Source organism: Macaca fascicularis, chromosome 18 (genome assembly GCF_037993035.2).
Source record: "Macaca fascicularis isolate 582-1 chromosome 18, T2T-MFA8v1.1".
Classification (NCBI taxonomy): Eukaryota; Metazoa; Chordata; class Mammalia; order Primates; family Cercopithecidae; genus Macaca; species Macaca fascicularis.
This window is the reverse complement of record NC_088392.1, coordinates 6,436,220-6,448,969: the sequence shown is the minus strand read 5'-3', so window position 1 is coordinate 6,448,969 and position 12,750 is coordinate 6,436,220. Positions and strand designations below refer to the sequence as shown.

Here is a 12,750-nt window from a genome sequence, read left to right as displayed (position 1 = left end):
TGCACAATCCTTCCTTTCCCGACTCACAGGAATGAAATGTGAAAGTAAATGGTTTTGAGTACATTTTAACAATAATCTTCACTTCCTTGTTATCTTCTCTGAAAATCTACCCCTAAAGTCATGCACAGTAACCTTAGTAATTTTTAAATTGGAGAGATTATGTGCCCTAGGGGACCTCTGGCAATATCTGGAGACATTTTTCGTTGCTGTAAATAGGGGAGGTAGCGCCGGGAGCGGGGGCTCATGTCTGTAATCCCAGCACTTTGGGAGGCCAAGGTGGGTGGATCACCTGAGGTCAGGAGTTCGAGACCAGCTTGGCCAACATGGTGAAACCGTCTTTACTAAAAATACAAAAAATAGCTGGGCGTGGTGGTGCACGCCTGTACTCCCAGCTACTTGAGAGGCTGAGGCAGGAGAATTGGTTGAACACAGGAAACAGAGGTTGCAGTGAGTCGACATCAAGCCATTGCACTCCAGCCTGGAGTGCAGCCTGGAGCAAAACTCCGTCTCAAAACAAAAAAAAATACGGGAGATGGTGGTACCGGTCATCTAGTGGGTAGAACTCAGGGAGGTGGCTCAACATCCTACAATGCCCAGGACAGACGCCACAACAAACATCAGCTGGCCCAAAATGTCAACAGTGCCAGGGTTGAAAAAACTCGTTTTAGGAAAAAAGAAAACAAAAGAAACGAAGAAAATGCTTCATAATATAAAATATCCTAATATTCTCTTATGTTACTTTTTTTATAAACACAAACAGACAAAGCACACACTGTGTCTTAAAATTCCACATTTAGAGTTAATGAGAACTGATGTTTGTTATATGTCAGGATCTGCAGCCGGGCAGGAGGGAGAGGGCAGGTCAGCTCTGATTCCCTAACATAAACCCCTCCTTACTAAATGGTAACACGACTTTATCTTTGGGCACTGCTCCAGAGTGAAATACCTTACCAATAAACATCAACTCCAGCCTTATTTTTTATTTAATTCTATTTATTTATTTAGAGACAGGGTCTCACTCTGTCCCCCAGGCTGCAGTAAAGTTGTGCGATTTCTGCTAACTGCAACCTCTCCCAGGTTCAAGGGATTCTCCTGTCTCAGTCTCCCAAGTAGCTGGGACTACAGGCGTGCGCCGCTAGGTCTGGCTAATTTTGGTATTTTGGGGGTTAGAGATGGCGTTTCGCCATGTTGGTTAAACTGGTCTCGAACTCCTAGATTCAAGTGATCCACCCGCCTCAGCCTCCCAAAGTGCTGGGATTACAGGTGTGAGCCACCGTGCTTGGCCCAGCCTCATTTTTTAAAACAGGCCTTTTGATTTTAACATTTTCTGCAAAACCAAAGTCCTCTGATGTAAACTGTGATCCAGCTCAGACCAGGCATCTGTTTTTGTCTCCCTGCTCCCGGACTATGTAAAAAATTCCCATCACTAAACCTTCTCATTATTGGGAGAGGGGCGTGAGCATGCGTTAAGATTCATGATTCAGACTCCCCAAAAGTGGTAAAACACTTCCAGAGGATCTAAGACAACCACCAAAAACGCCCCTTAGCGTGTGCGGCAAAAATTATAATCGACTGCAAATTATCTTATCAAAGGAATGTCTTCCTTTAAGTTAACAAACGTTCCCTATTACACCTTCCAAAACTGTTAGGGGCGAGTCCGACAGCAGAACGCACGCTGCTCTGCCTGGCCTCTTCCTGTGTTCTTGCTCCAGCCACACATCGCGGTCTCAGGAGTCAAGCACGGCACCTGGCTGCCAAAGCCAGGAAAAGGTTAATTAACACCGGGCCTCTTCCAGTGAACGCTAATGCGAGTGGATGTGGGCCCCAAGGTCGGCCAGTGGCTGCCAAGGGAAGGGCGGGCACGGACCACACCCGACCTCCGCACTCGGGGTCCCCTCCGGCGGGATCCGTGGCTCTCGGGGTGGGTGGTCTCCAGCCGGCCACTCCGGGGATGCCGCCGGTCGTGGAAGGACACCCTTCTATTCAAACTCAAGGAAGAAAGGGATCATTTAAATCCCCCGCATAGCTGCGCGCTCTCCCCGGAAGGCTGCTCCAGCACCGCCACAGGGCCCGGGCGCCAGCTCCTGCCTAGTGCACCAGCTCCTGCCTAGTGCGCCCCCGGACCACGTAGCGATGATGCCACCGTGCCCGGGCGCTCCCAGGTGTGCACGCGCAGGTGTGCGGATTCGGGGAGCGCTCCCAGGTGTACACGCGCAGGTGTACGGACTCGAGGAGACTTCCCAGGTGTACACGAGCAGATGTGCGGACTCGGGGAGCGCTCCCAGGTGTGCGGACTCGGGGTGGTGGGGGGCACCCAGGTGTGCACGTGCAGGTGTGCGGACTCGGAAGCGCGCCCAGGCGTACACGCGCAGGTGAGCGAACTCAGGGGGCGGGGGGCGCGCCCAAGCGTACGTATGCGGACTCGGGCCCGCGAAAGACAGGTCATGCCAGTGAACCCCCAAACCCGGCCCACGCTCCCTGCGCCCCAAGCTGCTCATCCCCAACTCACCTCTTCCAGAAATTTGGTCAAATCGTACACCTTGTGGTGCAGGATCAGCCAGGTGCTCTTGCTGTGGTTGTGCTTCTGAATCTCCTCTAGGGTGTAGTACTTCACGGCCTCGTCCGACTGCTCTGCCATCTCGGTTCGCCGCGAGCCAGGCCCAACACACACAGCCGCGTCGGGTGGAGCAGAGCGCGCGACTCCGCCAGCTCCACCCGGGACATTCCCCGCGCCGGGCACAGCTCCGGGGGCTGGGCGGCCGGCTCAGGGGCGGGGCGCAGTAGAAGGACCCCCGACGGTTGGCCGTCATCCTTGTCATTCAAAAGTCCCCGCCTTAGGTCGACCCCCTCCGCCTGCCCAAGCGTGGTCCCGCCCAGTGTGCGGGTGTTAATTGGCTGCCGGAGGTGCCCTTCACAATCTCCCGGCCGCCGCAGCGCGCAGGCGGCGGGACAGGGCTCCACGGAGTCTGCGCGGAAGGGCGGGACGAACTGTGGCTAGGGTGGAGGTGGGAGGTCGGGGGCGTCCCAGCGGGTTAAGCGTGCGAGTGAGGAGTGAGCGAGGTGTACCAGCGGGCATGGATGGCAGGTGCAGAGTCCATTCTTGGGAGGGCGGCGACCTGGGCAGCGAATCACGGGAGTTTCCTATTCGCAGGAGCCCGAGTGCCAGACGTTAATTTGTAACAAAAGTAGCCATGGCCAAGTCCATAAAGGGGGCGTCTCGGGTAGCCCTTCGCATGCCCGCAAGAGATGAAAGCCCCGTGCGCGCTAGAAAACGGTTTCGCAACTGGCTTCGGGAAGCAAATGCGCTGCGCCCCAAAAAATAAAGTTGGCGAACTGTGCTTGACCTCGCTGGGGTTTTGGAATCCCTCGTTCTCACAGGAAAAAAAAATCCAGGGAAATCATCTTTCCCTTAAAAAGCAGAAGTGTCCAAATTATTTCTGTGACTGAAGTAGTTTGGCTGCGGTTGGCCAGTGACGTGGCAAGGCCTTGTTTGTGCATTTAAGCTAAATCAGATTATCTTCTAGGAGTCTGGAAGAGAACCTCCCCGAAGGGCACCCTCTTTCCCTTCTGACGCAGGGAAAATACCACATATAAAGAGCTACAAACGTTTGAAGGAGGAAAAAAAAAGAAAAATTCCAGCATGTTAAAATTTGGTATTTTATTCAGGCCCTTTTGAGCAATGGTAGTTAATTCCAAAAAGAACCACACTAGAGGTTTCACATGTGAGGTCATCCACCCTTCCAGGGACACACCAGGTTCCTACACATAGTAGGTGTCTGATGAATGTAAGCTCCCTTCCCCCTGCTTACCTCTTCCATAGGAAAGAATGCCTATCCAGAAAAACACAAAACACACACATGTCAGGCCTGTGAGCCCAAGCCTGCACATATACATCCAGATGGCCTGAAGCAACTGAAGAATCACAAAAGAAGTGAAAATGCTGAAGCAACTGAAGAATCACAAAAGAAGTGAAAATGACCGGTTCCTGCCTTAACTGATAAGACAATCCCCTGTCCTCCTGCTCATTGCTCCATGAAAAAGATCCGCCTACGACCTTGGTCCTCAGACCAACCAGCCCAAGGAACATCTCACCAATTTTAAATTGGGTAAGTAGCTTCTTTTTACTCTCTTCTCCAACCTCTCTCACTGTCCCTCAACCTCTTTCTCCTTTCAATTTTGGCACCACCCTTCAATCTATTCCTTCCCTTAATTTCAGTTCCTTTCCTTTTCTGCTAGAGACAGAGGAGATGCGTTTTATCCATGAACCCAAAACTCCGGCACTGGTCACAGACTCGAGAAGACAGTGTTTCCTTGGTGTTTAATCACTGCAGGGATGCCTGCCTGATTATTCACCCATATTTCAGAGGTGTCTGATCACCACAGGGACACCTGCCTTGATCCTTCACCTTGGTGGCAAGCACCACCTCCCTTGGGTGGCAAGTGCCTCCCCAACCCTCCGTGTCTCTACTGTCTCTTTTCTCTGGGCTTGCCTCCTTCACTATGGGCAATCTTCCACCCTCCAGTCCTCCTTCTTCTCCCTTAGCCTGTGTTCTCAAGAAGTTAAAACCTCTTCAACTCTCACCTGACCTAAAACGTAAACACCTTATTTTTTTCTGCAATACCACCTGACCCCAATACAAACTTTACAGAGGTTCCAAATTGCCAGAAAATGGCACTTTCAATTTCTCCACCCTACAAGATCTAGATAATTCTTGTCGTAAAATGGGCAAATGATCTGAGGTGCCTGATATCCAGGCCTTCTTTTACACATCAGTCCCTCCCTAGTCTCTGCTCCCAATGCGACTCATCCCAAATCTTTCTTCTTTCTCTCCTGTCTGTTCCTTCGGTCTCCACCCCAAACTCTGAGTACTTTGAATGTTCCTTTTCTATGGACCCATCCGACTTCTCCCCTCCTCCCCAGGCTGAGCCAGGTCCCAATTCTTCCTCAGCCTCTGCTCCCCCACCCTATAATCCTTCTATCACCTCTCCTCCTCACACCCAGTCTGGCTTACAGTTTCATTCCGTGATGAGCCCTTCCCCACCTGCCCAACAATTTCCTCAAAAAGAGGTGGCTGGAGCTAAAGGCATAGTCAAGGTTAATGCTCCTTTTTTCTTTATCTGACCTCTCCCAAAACGGTTAGGCTCTTTTTCATCAAATATGAAACCCCTGCCCAGTTCATGGCCCATTTGGCAACAACACTTAAAGGCTTTACCACCCTAGACCCAGAGGGTCCAGAAGGCCGTCTTATTCTCAATATGCATTTTATTACCTAACCCACTCCCGACATTAGAAAAAGCTCCAAAAAATAGATTCCAGCCCTCAAACCCCACAACAGGATTAATTAACCTTGCCTTCAAGGTGTACAATAATAGAGAAGAGTGGCAATTACTTGCCTCCACTGTGAAAGAAACCTCAGCCACATCTCCAGCACACAAGAACTTCAAAACTCCTAAACTGCAGTGGCCAGGCGTTCCTCCAAGACCTCCTCCCTCAGGATCTTGCTTCAAATGCTGAAAATCTGGCCACTGGGCCAAGGAATGCCTGCAGCCTGGGATTCCTCCTAAGTAATGCCCCATCTGTGCGGGACCCCACTGGAAATTGGACTGTCCAACTCGCCTGGCAGCCATTCCCAGAGTCCCTGGAACTCTGGCCCAAGGCTCGCTGACTGACTCCTTCCCAGATCTTTTTGGCTTAGTGGCTGAAGACTGACACTGCCTGATCGCCTTGGAAGCCTCCTGGACCATCACAGATGCTTTAGGTAACTCTTACAGTGGAGGGTAAGTCTGTCCCCTTCTTAATCAATACAGAGGCTGCCCACTCCATATTACCTTCTTTTCAAGGGCCTCTTTCCCTTGCCTCCGTAACAATTGTGGTTATTGACGGCCGGGCTTCTAAACCTCTTAAAACTTCCCAATTCTGGTACCAACTGGGACAATATTCTTTTATGCACTCCTTTATAGTTATCCCTGCCTGCCTAGTTCCCTTATTAGGTCGAGAAATTTTAACTAAATTATCTGCTTCCCCGACTATTCCTAGGCAACAGCCATACCTCATTGTCACCCTTTTCCCCAGTTCAAAGCCTCCTTCACATCCTCCCCTTGTATCTCCCCACCTTAATCCAGAAGTATGAGACACCTCTACTCCCTCCTTGGCAAGTGATCACGCACCCCTTACCATCCCATTAAAACCTAATCACCCTTACCCCACTCAATGCCAATATCCCATCCCACAGCATGCTTTAAAAGAATTAAAGCCTGTTTTCACTCAGCTGTTACAGCATGGCCTTATAAAGCCTATAAACTCTCCTTAAAATTCCCCCATTTTGCCCCTCCACAACCCATTAATCTATTCTGGATCTCAAAGATGCTTTCTTTACTATTCCTTTGCACCCTTCATCCCAGCCTCTCTTCGCTTTCACTTAGACTGACCCTGACACCCATCAGCCTCAGCAACTTACCTGGGCTGTACTGCTACAAGGCTTCAGGGACAGCCCCCATTACTTCAGTCAAGCCCAAATTTCTTCCTTATCTGTTACCTATCTCAGCATAATTCTTCATAAAAACACATGTGCTCTCCCTGCCTATCGTGTCCGGCTAATCTCCCAAACCCCAACCCCTTCTACAAAACAACAACTCCTTTCCCTCCTAGGCATGGTTAGGCACTTTCACCTTTAGATACCTAGTTTTGCCATCCTAACTAAACCATTCATTCTCCCCATTTCCCCATATTTACCTCTTTCCTATTCCCCACCCAGACCACACTTGGTTTATTGATGATAGTTCTTCCAGGCCCAATCGCCAATCACTGGCGAAGGCAGGCTATGCTATAGTGTCTTCCACATCTATCACTGAAGCTACCGCTCTGCCCCACTCCACTACCTCTCAGCAAGCCAAACTCATTGCCTTAACCCGGGCCCTCACTCTTACAAAGGGACTACATGTCAATATTTACACTGACTCTAAATATACCTTCCATATCCCACCCACCATGCTGTTATATGGGCTGAAAGAGGTTTCCTCACTACGCAAGGGTCCTCCATCATTAATGCCTCTTTAATAAAAACTCTTCTCAAGGCCGCTTTACTTCCAAAGGAAGCTGGAGTCATTCACTGCAAGGGCTATCAAAAGGCATCCGATCCCATTGCTCAGGGCAATGCTTATGCTGATAAGTAGCTAAAGAAGCAGCTAGCATTCCTACTTCTGTCCCTTATGGCCAGTTTTTCTCCTCATCAGTCACTGCTACTTACTCTCCCACTGAAGTTTCCACCTATCAATCCATCCCCACTCAAGGTAAATGGTTTTTGGACCAAGGAAAATATCTCCTTCCAGCTCTACAGGCCCATTCTATTCTGTCATCACTTCATAACCTCTTCCATGTAGGTTACAAGCTGCTAGCCTGTCTCTTAGAACCTCTCATTTCCTTTCCATCGTGGATATCTATCCTCAAGGAAATCGCATCTCAGTGCTCCATCTGCTATTCTACTCCTCAGGGATTGTTCACGCCCCCTCCCTTCCCTACACATCAAGCTCGGGGATTTGCCTCTGCCCAGGACTGGCAAATTGACTTTACTCACATGCCCCGAGTCAGGAAACTAAAATACCTCTTGGTCTGGGAAGACACTTTCACTGGATAGGTAGAGGCCTTTCCCACGGGGTCTGAGAAGGCCACCATGGTCATTTCTTCTCTTCTGTCAGATGTAATTCCTCAGTTTGGCCTTCCCACCCCTATACAGTCTGATAGCGGACCAGCCTTTATTGGTCAAATCACCCCAGCAGTTTCTCAGGCTCTTGGTATTCAGTGGAACCTTCATACCCTTTATCATCCTCAATCTTCAGGAAACATAGAACGGACTAATGGTCTTTTAAAGACACACCTCACTAAGCTCAGCCTCCAACTTAAAAAGGACTGGACAGTACTTTTACCTCTTGCCCTTCTCAGAATTAAAGCCTGTCCTCGAGATGGTACAGGGTACAGTCCATTTGAACTTTTATATGGATGCACTTTCTTGCTTGGCCCCAACCTCATCCCAGACACCAGCCCTCTAGGTGACTATCTTCCAGTCCTCCAGCAGGCTAGACAGGAAATTCACCAGGCTGCTAATCATCTCTTGCCTCCTCCAGATTCCCAGCCTTATAAAGACACTCTAGCTGGATGATCAGTTCTTGTTAAGAATCTGATCCGTCGGCCGGGCGCGGTGGCTCAAGCCTGTAATCCCAGCACTTTGGGAGGCCGAGACGGGCGGATCACTAGGTCAGGAGATCGAGACCATCCTGGCTAACACGGTGAAACCCCGTCTCTACTAAAAAAATACAAAAAACTAGCCGGGCGAGGTGGCGGGCGCCTGTAGTCCCAGCTACTTAGGAGGCTGAGACAGGAGAATGGCCCGAACCCGGGAGGCGGAGCTTGCAGTGAGCTGAGATCCGGCCACTGCACTCCAGCCTGGGCGACAGAGAAAGACTCCGTCTCAAAAAAAAAAAAAAAAAAAAAAAAGAAAAAAAGAATCTGATCCGTCAAACTCTACAACCTCGATGGACTGGACTCTACTTAGTCATCTGTATCTGTAATACCCCAACTGCCGTCCTCCTGCAGGACCCTCCCCATTGGGTTCACCGTTCCAGAATAAAGCCCTGTCCATTGGACAGCCAGCCTGATCTCTCCTCTTCCTCTTAGAAGTCACAAGTACTCACCCCTACTTCCCTTAAACTCACCCACATTTCTGAAGAACATAGTAACCCTTATGAGCCTAATAAATCCTTTCATTTTGTTAGGTCTATTCTTCCTTACTGCAACAGGGCTTTACGCAGTCACCCCCACTACTTAGACTACATCCCAAAAACTTTTCATCCCTGCTATCTTCTGTCTAGTCATACTCCTATTCTTCGTTTTCACCTATCCATAAATACCCTGCCCTTGTCTACACTGCCGGCTTATACTTTTTCTCCAAACCATCATAGCTGGTCCTGGTCTTATCCCCTAACCACCACTCTTAACTCCCTCTTGGAATGGATACATTACCTCTGCTGGAAAAGCACACTCCAATTCTTTCACCCACTTTACATTTCCAGTTTTGCCTTACACAAGGTCTCGTCTTCCTTTGTGGCTCCTCCACCTACATGTGTCTGCCTGTTAATTAGACAGGCACATGTACACTAGTTTTCCTTACCCCCAAAAATCAATTTGCAAATAAGACTGAACAGCTTCCTGTTCCCCTCATGACACCAACACTTCACTAGTATTTTATTTCGTTTTTCTTATTATTAATATAAGAAGACAGGAATAGGCCTTGACTTACTGCTGAAAAAGGAAGACTCTGTATATTTTTAAATGAAGATTGTTGTTTTTACCTAAATCAATCTGGCCTGGTATATGACAACAAAAAAACTCAAGGATAGAGCCCCAAAACTGGCCAACCAAGCAAATAATCATGCTGAACCCTGTTAGGCACTCTCCAATTTGAAGTCCTGGGTTCTCCCAATTCTTAGTCCTTTAATACTTGTTTTTCTCCTCTTATTCAGACCTTGTGTCTTCCATTTAGTTTCTCAGTTCATACAAAACCATATCCAGGCCATTACCAATCATCCTATATGACAAATGCTCCTTCTGACAACCCCAGAATATCACCCCTTACCATAAAATCTTCCTTCTCCTTAATCTCTCCCACTCTAGGTTCCCATGCCATCCCTAATCCTGCTCGAAGCAGCCCTGAGAAACATCGCCCATTATCTCTCCATACCACCCCCCCAAAATTTTCCCCTCGCCAACACTTCACACTATCTTGTTTTGTTTTTCTTATTAATATAAGAAGACAGGAATGTCAGGCCTCTGAGCCCAAGCCTGCACATATACATCCAGATGGCCTGCAGCAACTGAAGAATCACTAAAGAAATGAAAATGGCTGATTCCTGCCTTAACTGATGACATTACCTTGTGAAATTCCTCCTCCTGGCTCAGAAGCTCCCCGACTGAGCACCTTGTGACCCCCGCCCCTGCCCGCAAGAGAACAACCCCCTTTGACTGTAATTTTCCACTACCTACCCAAATCCTATAAAACTGCCCCTGCCCTAACTCCCTTTGCTGACTCTCTTTTTGGACTCAGCCCACCTGCACCCATATGATTAAAAAGCTTTATTGCTCACACAAAGCCTGTTGGTGGTCTCTTCACACAGACGCATGTGACAACATACACACACATTTTTTAAGTATTCCAAAATGATCACATTTTTTTTTTATATCAAGCAAACATTTCCAAGTGTAACGTTTTGTTATTCAGAGATAGTTTTAAGGACTAAGTAGTGTTAAGAAGGTAAATTATTTGTATTATACTAATCAGTCATGGTTCATATACAATATAGAAATATTTTATTTCACGTTAACCAACAAAAATATGTTGAAATGATTTCCAGTCTTTAATTGTGAAATAATTGTAGGTTCACAGGAATTTGCAAATATAGTAGAGGTGCTGTGTACCCTTCACCCAGTTTCCCCCAATGGTTACATCTTTTTGTAACTTCAGTACAATATCAAAACCAGGAAATTGGCATTGGTACAATGTATGAGCCCACAGTAGGCCCCTCTTATCCTCAGGGAATAGTTCTAAGACTCCAGTTGATGTTGGAACCCACCAATAGTACCAAACCCGATTGCCACTGTGAAATTTGATCATATAAATTGGGTCATTCTTATCATGCCCAATTAAAATAAAGTCAAGAGGCCGGGGGGAAAAGCACTCAGGAAACATCATATATTATCCTAAGAATGTAGTTCTCTGCAACCCTACCCACAGAAACTGGCTACTGTTAACTTAAAACCAGTTTTATCTAATAGCTATTGAAACAACCTGCTTCTACTATAAGACTTTCTACCCACCATCAACACTCACCAATCAGAACTTGCCAGCTACCCAAAACTTTACTAGTGCTAGTGAACTTTCAGAAAAATACATGTGACTCCTTTTTATAAAACCTCAAACTTTCTCTTTGTTCCTTGGACATAGCAAAGACCACTCGTGTATGCTTGGACTTGCAATTCTTGCTTCCCAAATAAAATGTTTTAGATTCACCTCTGGATTGTATTTGACTTGGACATACTTGGTATCAGAAGTGGGATTCCAAAGCTAACTCATCTTAGCTTCAAGGTTTGGATGAGGGAATTTTCCTCTTAATTGAGAGAAGGCAGTCATCTTTCTTGGTAAATATGTACTTTGTTTTCTATCAGTTCTTGCATTTACTTGGCCTTTGTTTATTAGCACTTGCATCTAATTAGCGAGTGCTAAATCACCTAGATAAATTTAGTTACAAATGGGCTCTCAAAGTTCAACGTCATGGCAAGATTTTTTTTTTTAATTCCACCTGGTAACATGTTTAAACATCACAGAGATCATTCAAACAGTCTAAACTAAAAGACCACAGCTATAAAATCATACACCACAAATAAGACTTAGATTTCAATTGATACCTTGAGGCAAAAAAAAAAAAAAAAAAATCAGCACTCAAAGATTGTCTAACTACAAAATACTGTCTCAAAGCTAGCTGGGAGGCTTTCCTCTCTGGAGCTTCCCCTCCCCTTCTTATAATTCCTCCTCTTCACCCTTTTGTAACTTAAACTCTCTTTTTCTAAAATACTTAAGTTATTCTGGCATACTAATTATTTAAGTAAAAACACTTGAAACCAGCAGATATAAAATCAAATTGTTTTGACCTTCGTGCTGTTTCTTAAAAGCTAAAGATTAAATTCTCATGTAAAACACTATACTATAAGGAGTGGCAGCATTCTTATCTTCAAGGACAAATATTTGAGAACAAGAAAACACTGTACAGACCTCATTAGAGTAACTCTTATCTCCTACCCCCCTCACGTAATTCAGACACATTTCCACAGTTATTCTTTGTCCAGTCCACTATATTGGTAACTGCCTCAAACTGCTTTACTAAAAATTGGTTTCACAGCCTTTATAGGACTACAAACAAAAAGTTAAAAGCTTAGCCTTCTCTCATTTTGTCAGAAAATAATTTCAATTCAACTGCTTTTTAAGAAACCAGTATGTATGTTTCACTATCTTATGACTAAAATTCTAAAATAAAATCTGCAAGATCTTTATTTACATGTATGTGTATGTGTTTAGATGTGTTTATGCATATATACATGTATTGTGTGATGTGTTGCATCTACATGATAAAACCTGGTGTAGTCGGCCAGAAATCCCTTAAGGAATTCTATTTAGATAAAATATGTACTCATATGAAATATGTAACAACTCCAAATATTTTTACCTTGCCTTACTTAAACAAATCCTTGATAAATTAATTGGTTTTTAAATTGTTGATAAAAAAAATTAGAAAAGTCTTCAAAATTGTCAACATTTTTGGCTGGGTTTACTGGTCATATATCTGCCTCTGCTAGAGTTCTTAAGGTTATAAAGCTATAAACCCAGCCTAAAACAAAATAATGTTTGTGTATGCAGTTCTTTGATTGTTGATTTAATAAAAACAGCTGTATTTTCTGAGTTATCAACGGGATACCCATGTATTAAACTTTAAGGTTCTACCTTAAGTAAACACTTGATATTAACAGGCTATGAAATTGGTATATAAAAAATAAAATAGTGACTAGCTCTAATATTTTAATTTTCATAAGTAATCTAGGTATAATTACTTAAAAATAAATTAGGTAATCGGAAATGAAATTAACATTTATAAATGAAGCTTCCATGCAATTTAAAATTTTAAAGTTGTATTAAGTAATAAATATTA

At 45.7% G+C, this 12,750-nt stretch overlaps 1 protein-coding gene and 1 long non-coding RNA gene across 8 annotated transcripts in view; one reads left to right on the top strand and one right to left on the bottom strand.

Annotated features, from left to right (window-relative positions):
* CYB5A (cytochrome b5 type A) overlaps positions 1-2,729 on the bottom strand; it is a 47,224-nt gene extending 44,495 nt beyond the window's left edge. For all 7 annotated transcript variants that reach the window (XR_010582778.2, XM_065533622.2, XM_065533623.2 and 4 more), the window contains exon 1: positions 2,510-2,729. Coding sequence is in view for 6 of the 7 variants with exons in the window: in XM_065533622.2 (XP_065389694.1) it covers positions 2,510-2,638 (129 nt within the window). In the remaining variant the exon portion in view is untranslated. The remainder of the gene's footprint in view (positions 1-2,509) is intronic.
* A 793-nt stretch (positions 2,730-3,522) lies between these two features.
* On the top strand, positions 3,523-10,142 carry LOC135968196 (uncharacterized). Its single transcript, XR_010582783.2, has 3 exons — positions 3,523-4,106; positions 5,360-5,759; positions 9,804-10,142. It is a non-coding gene; the product is annotated as an uncharacterized lncRNA (long non-coding RNA).
* Positions 10,143-12,750: the final 2,608 nt, after the last annotated feature.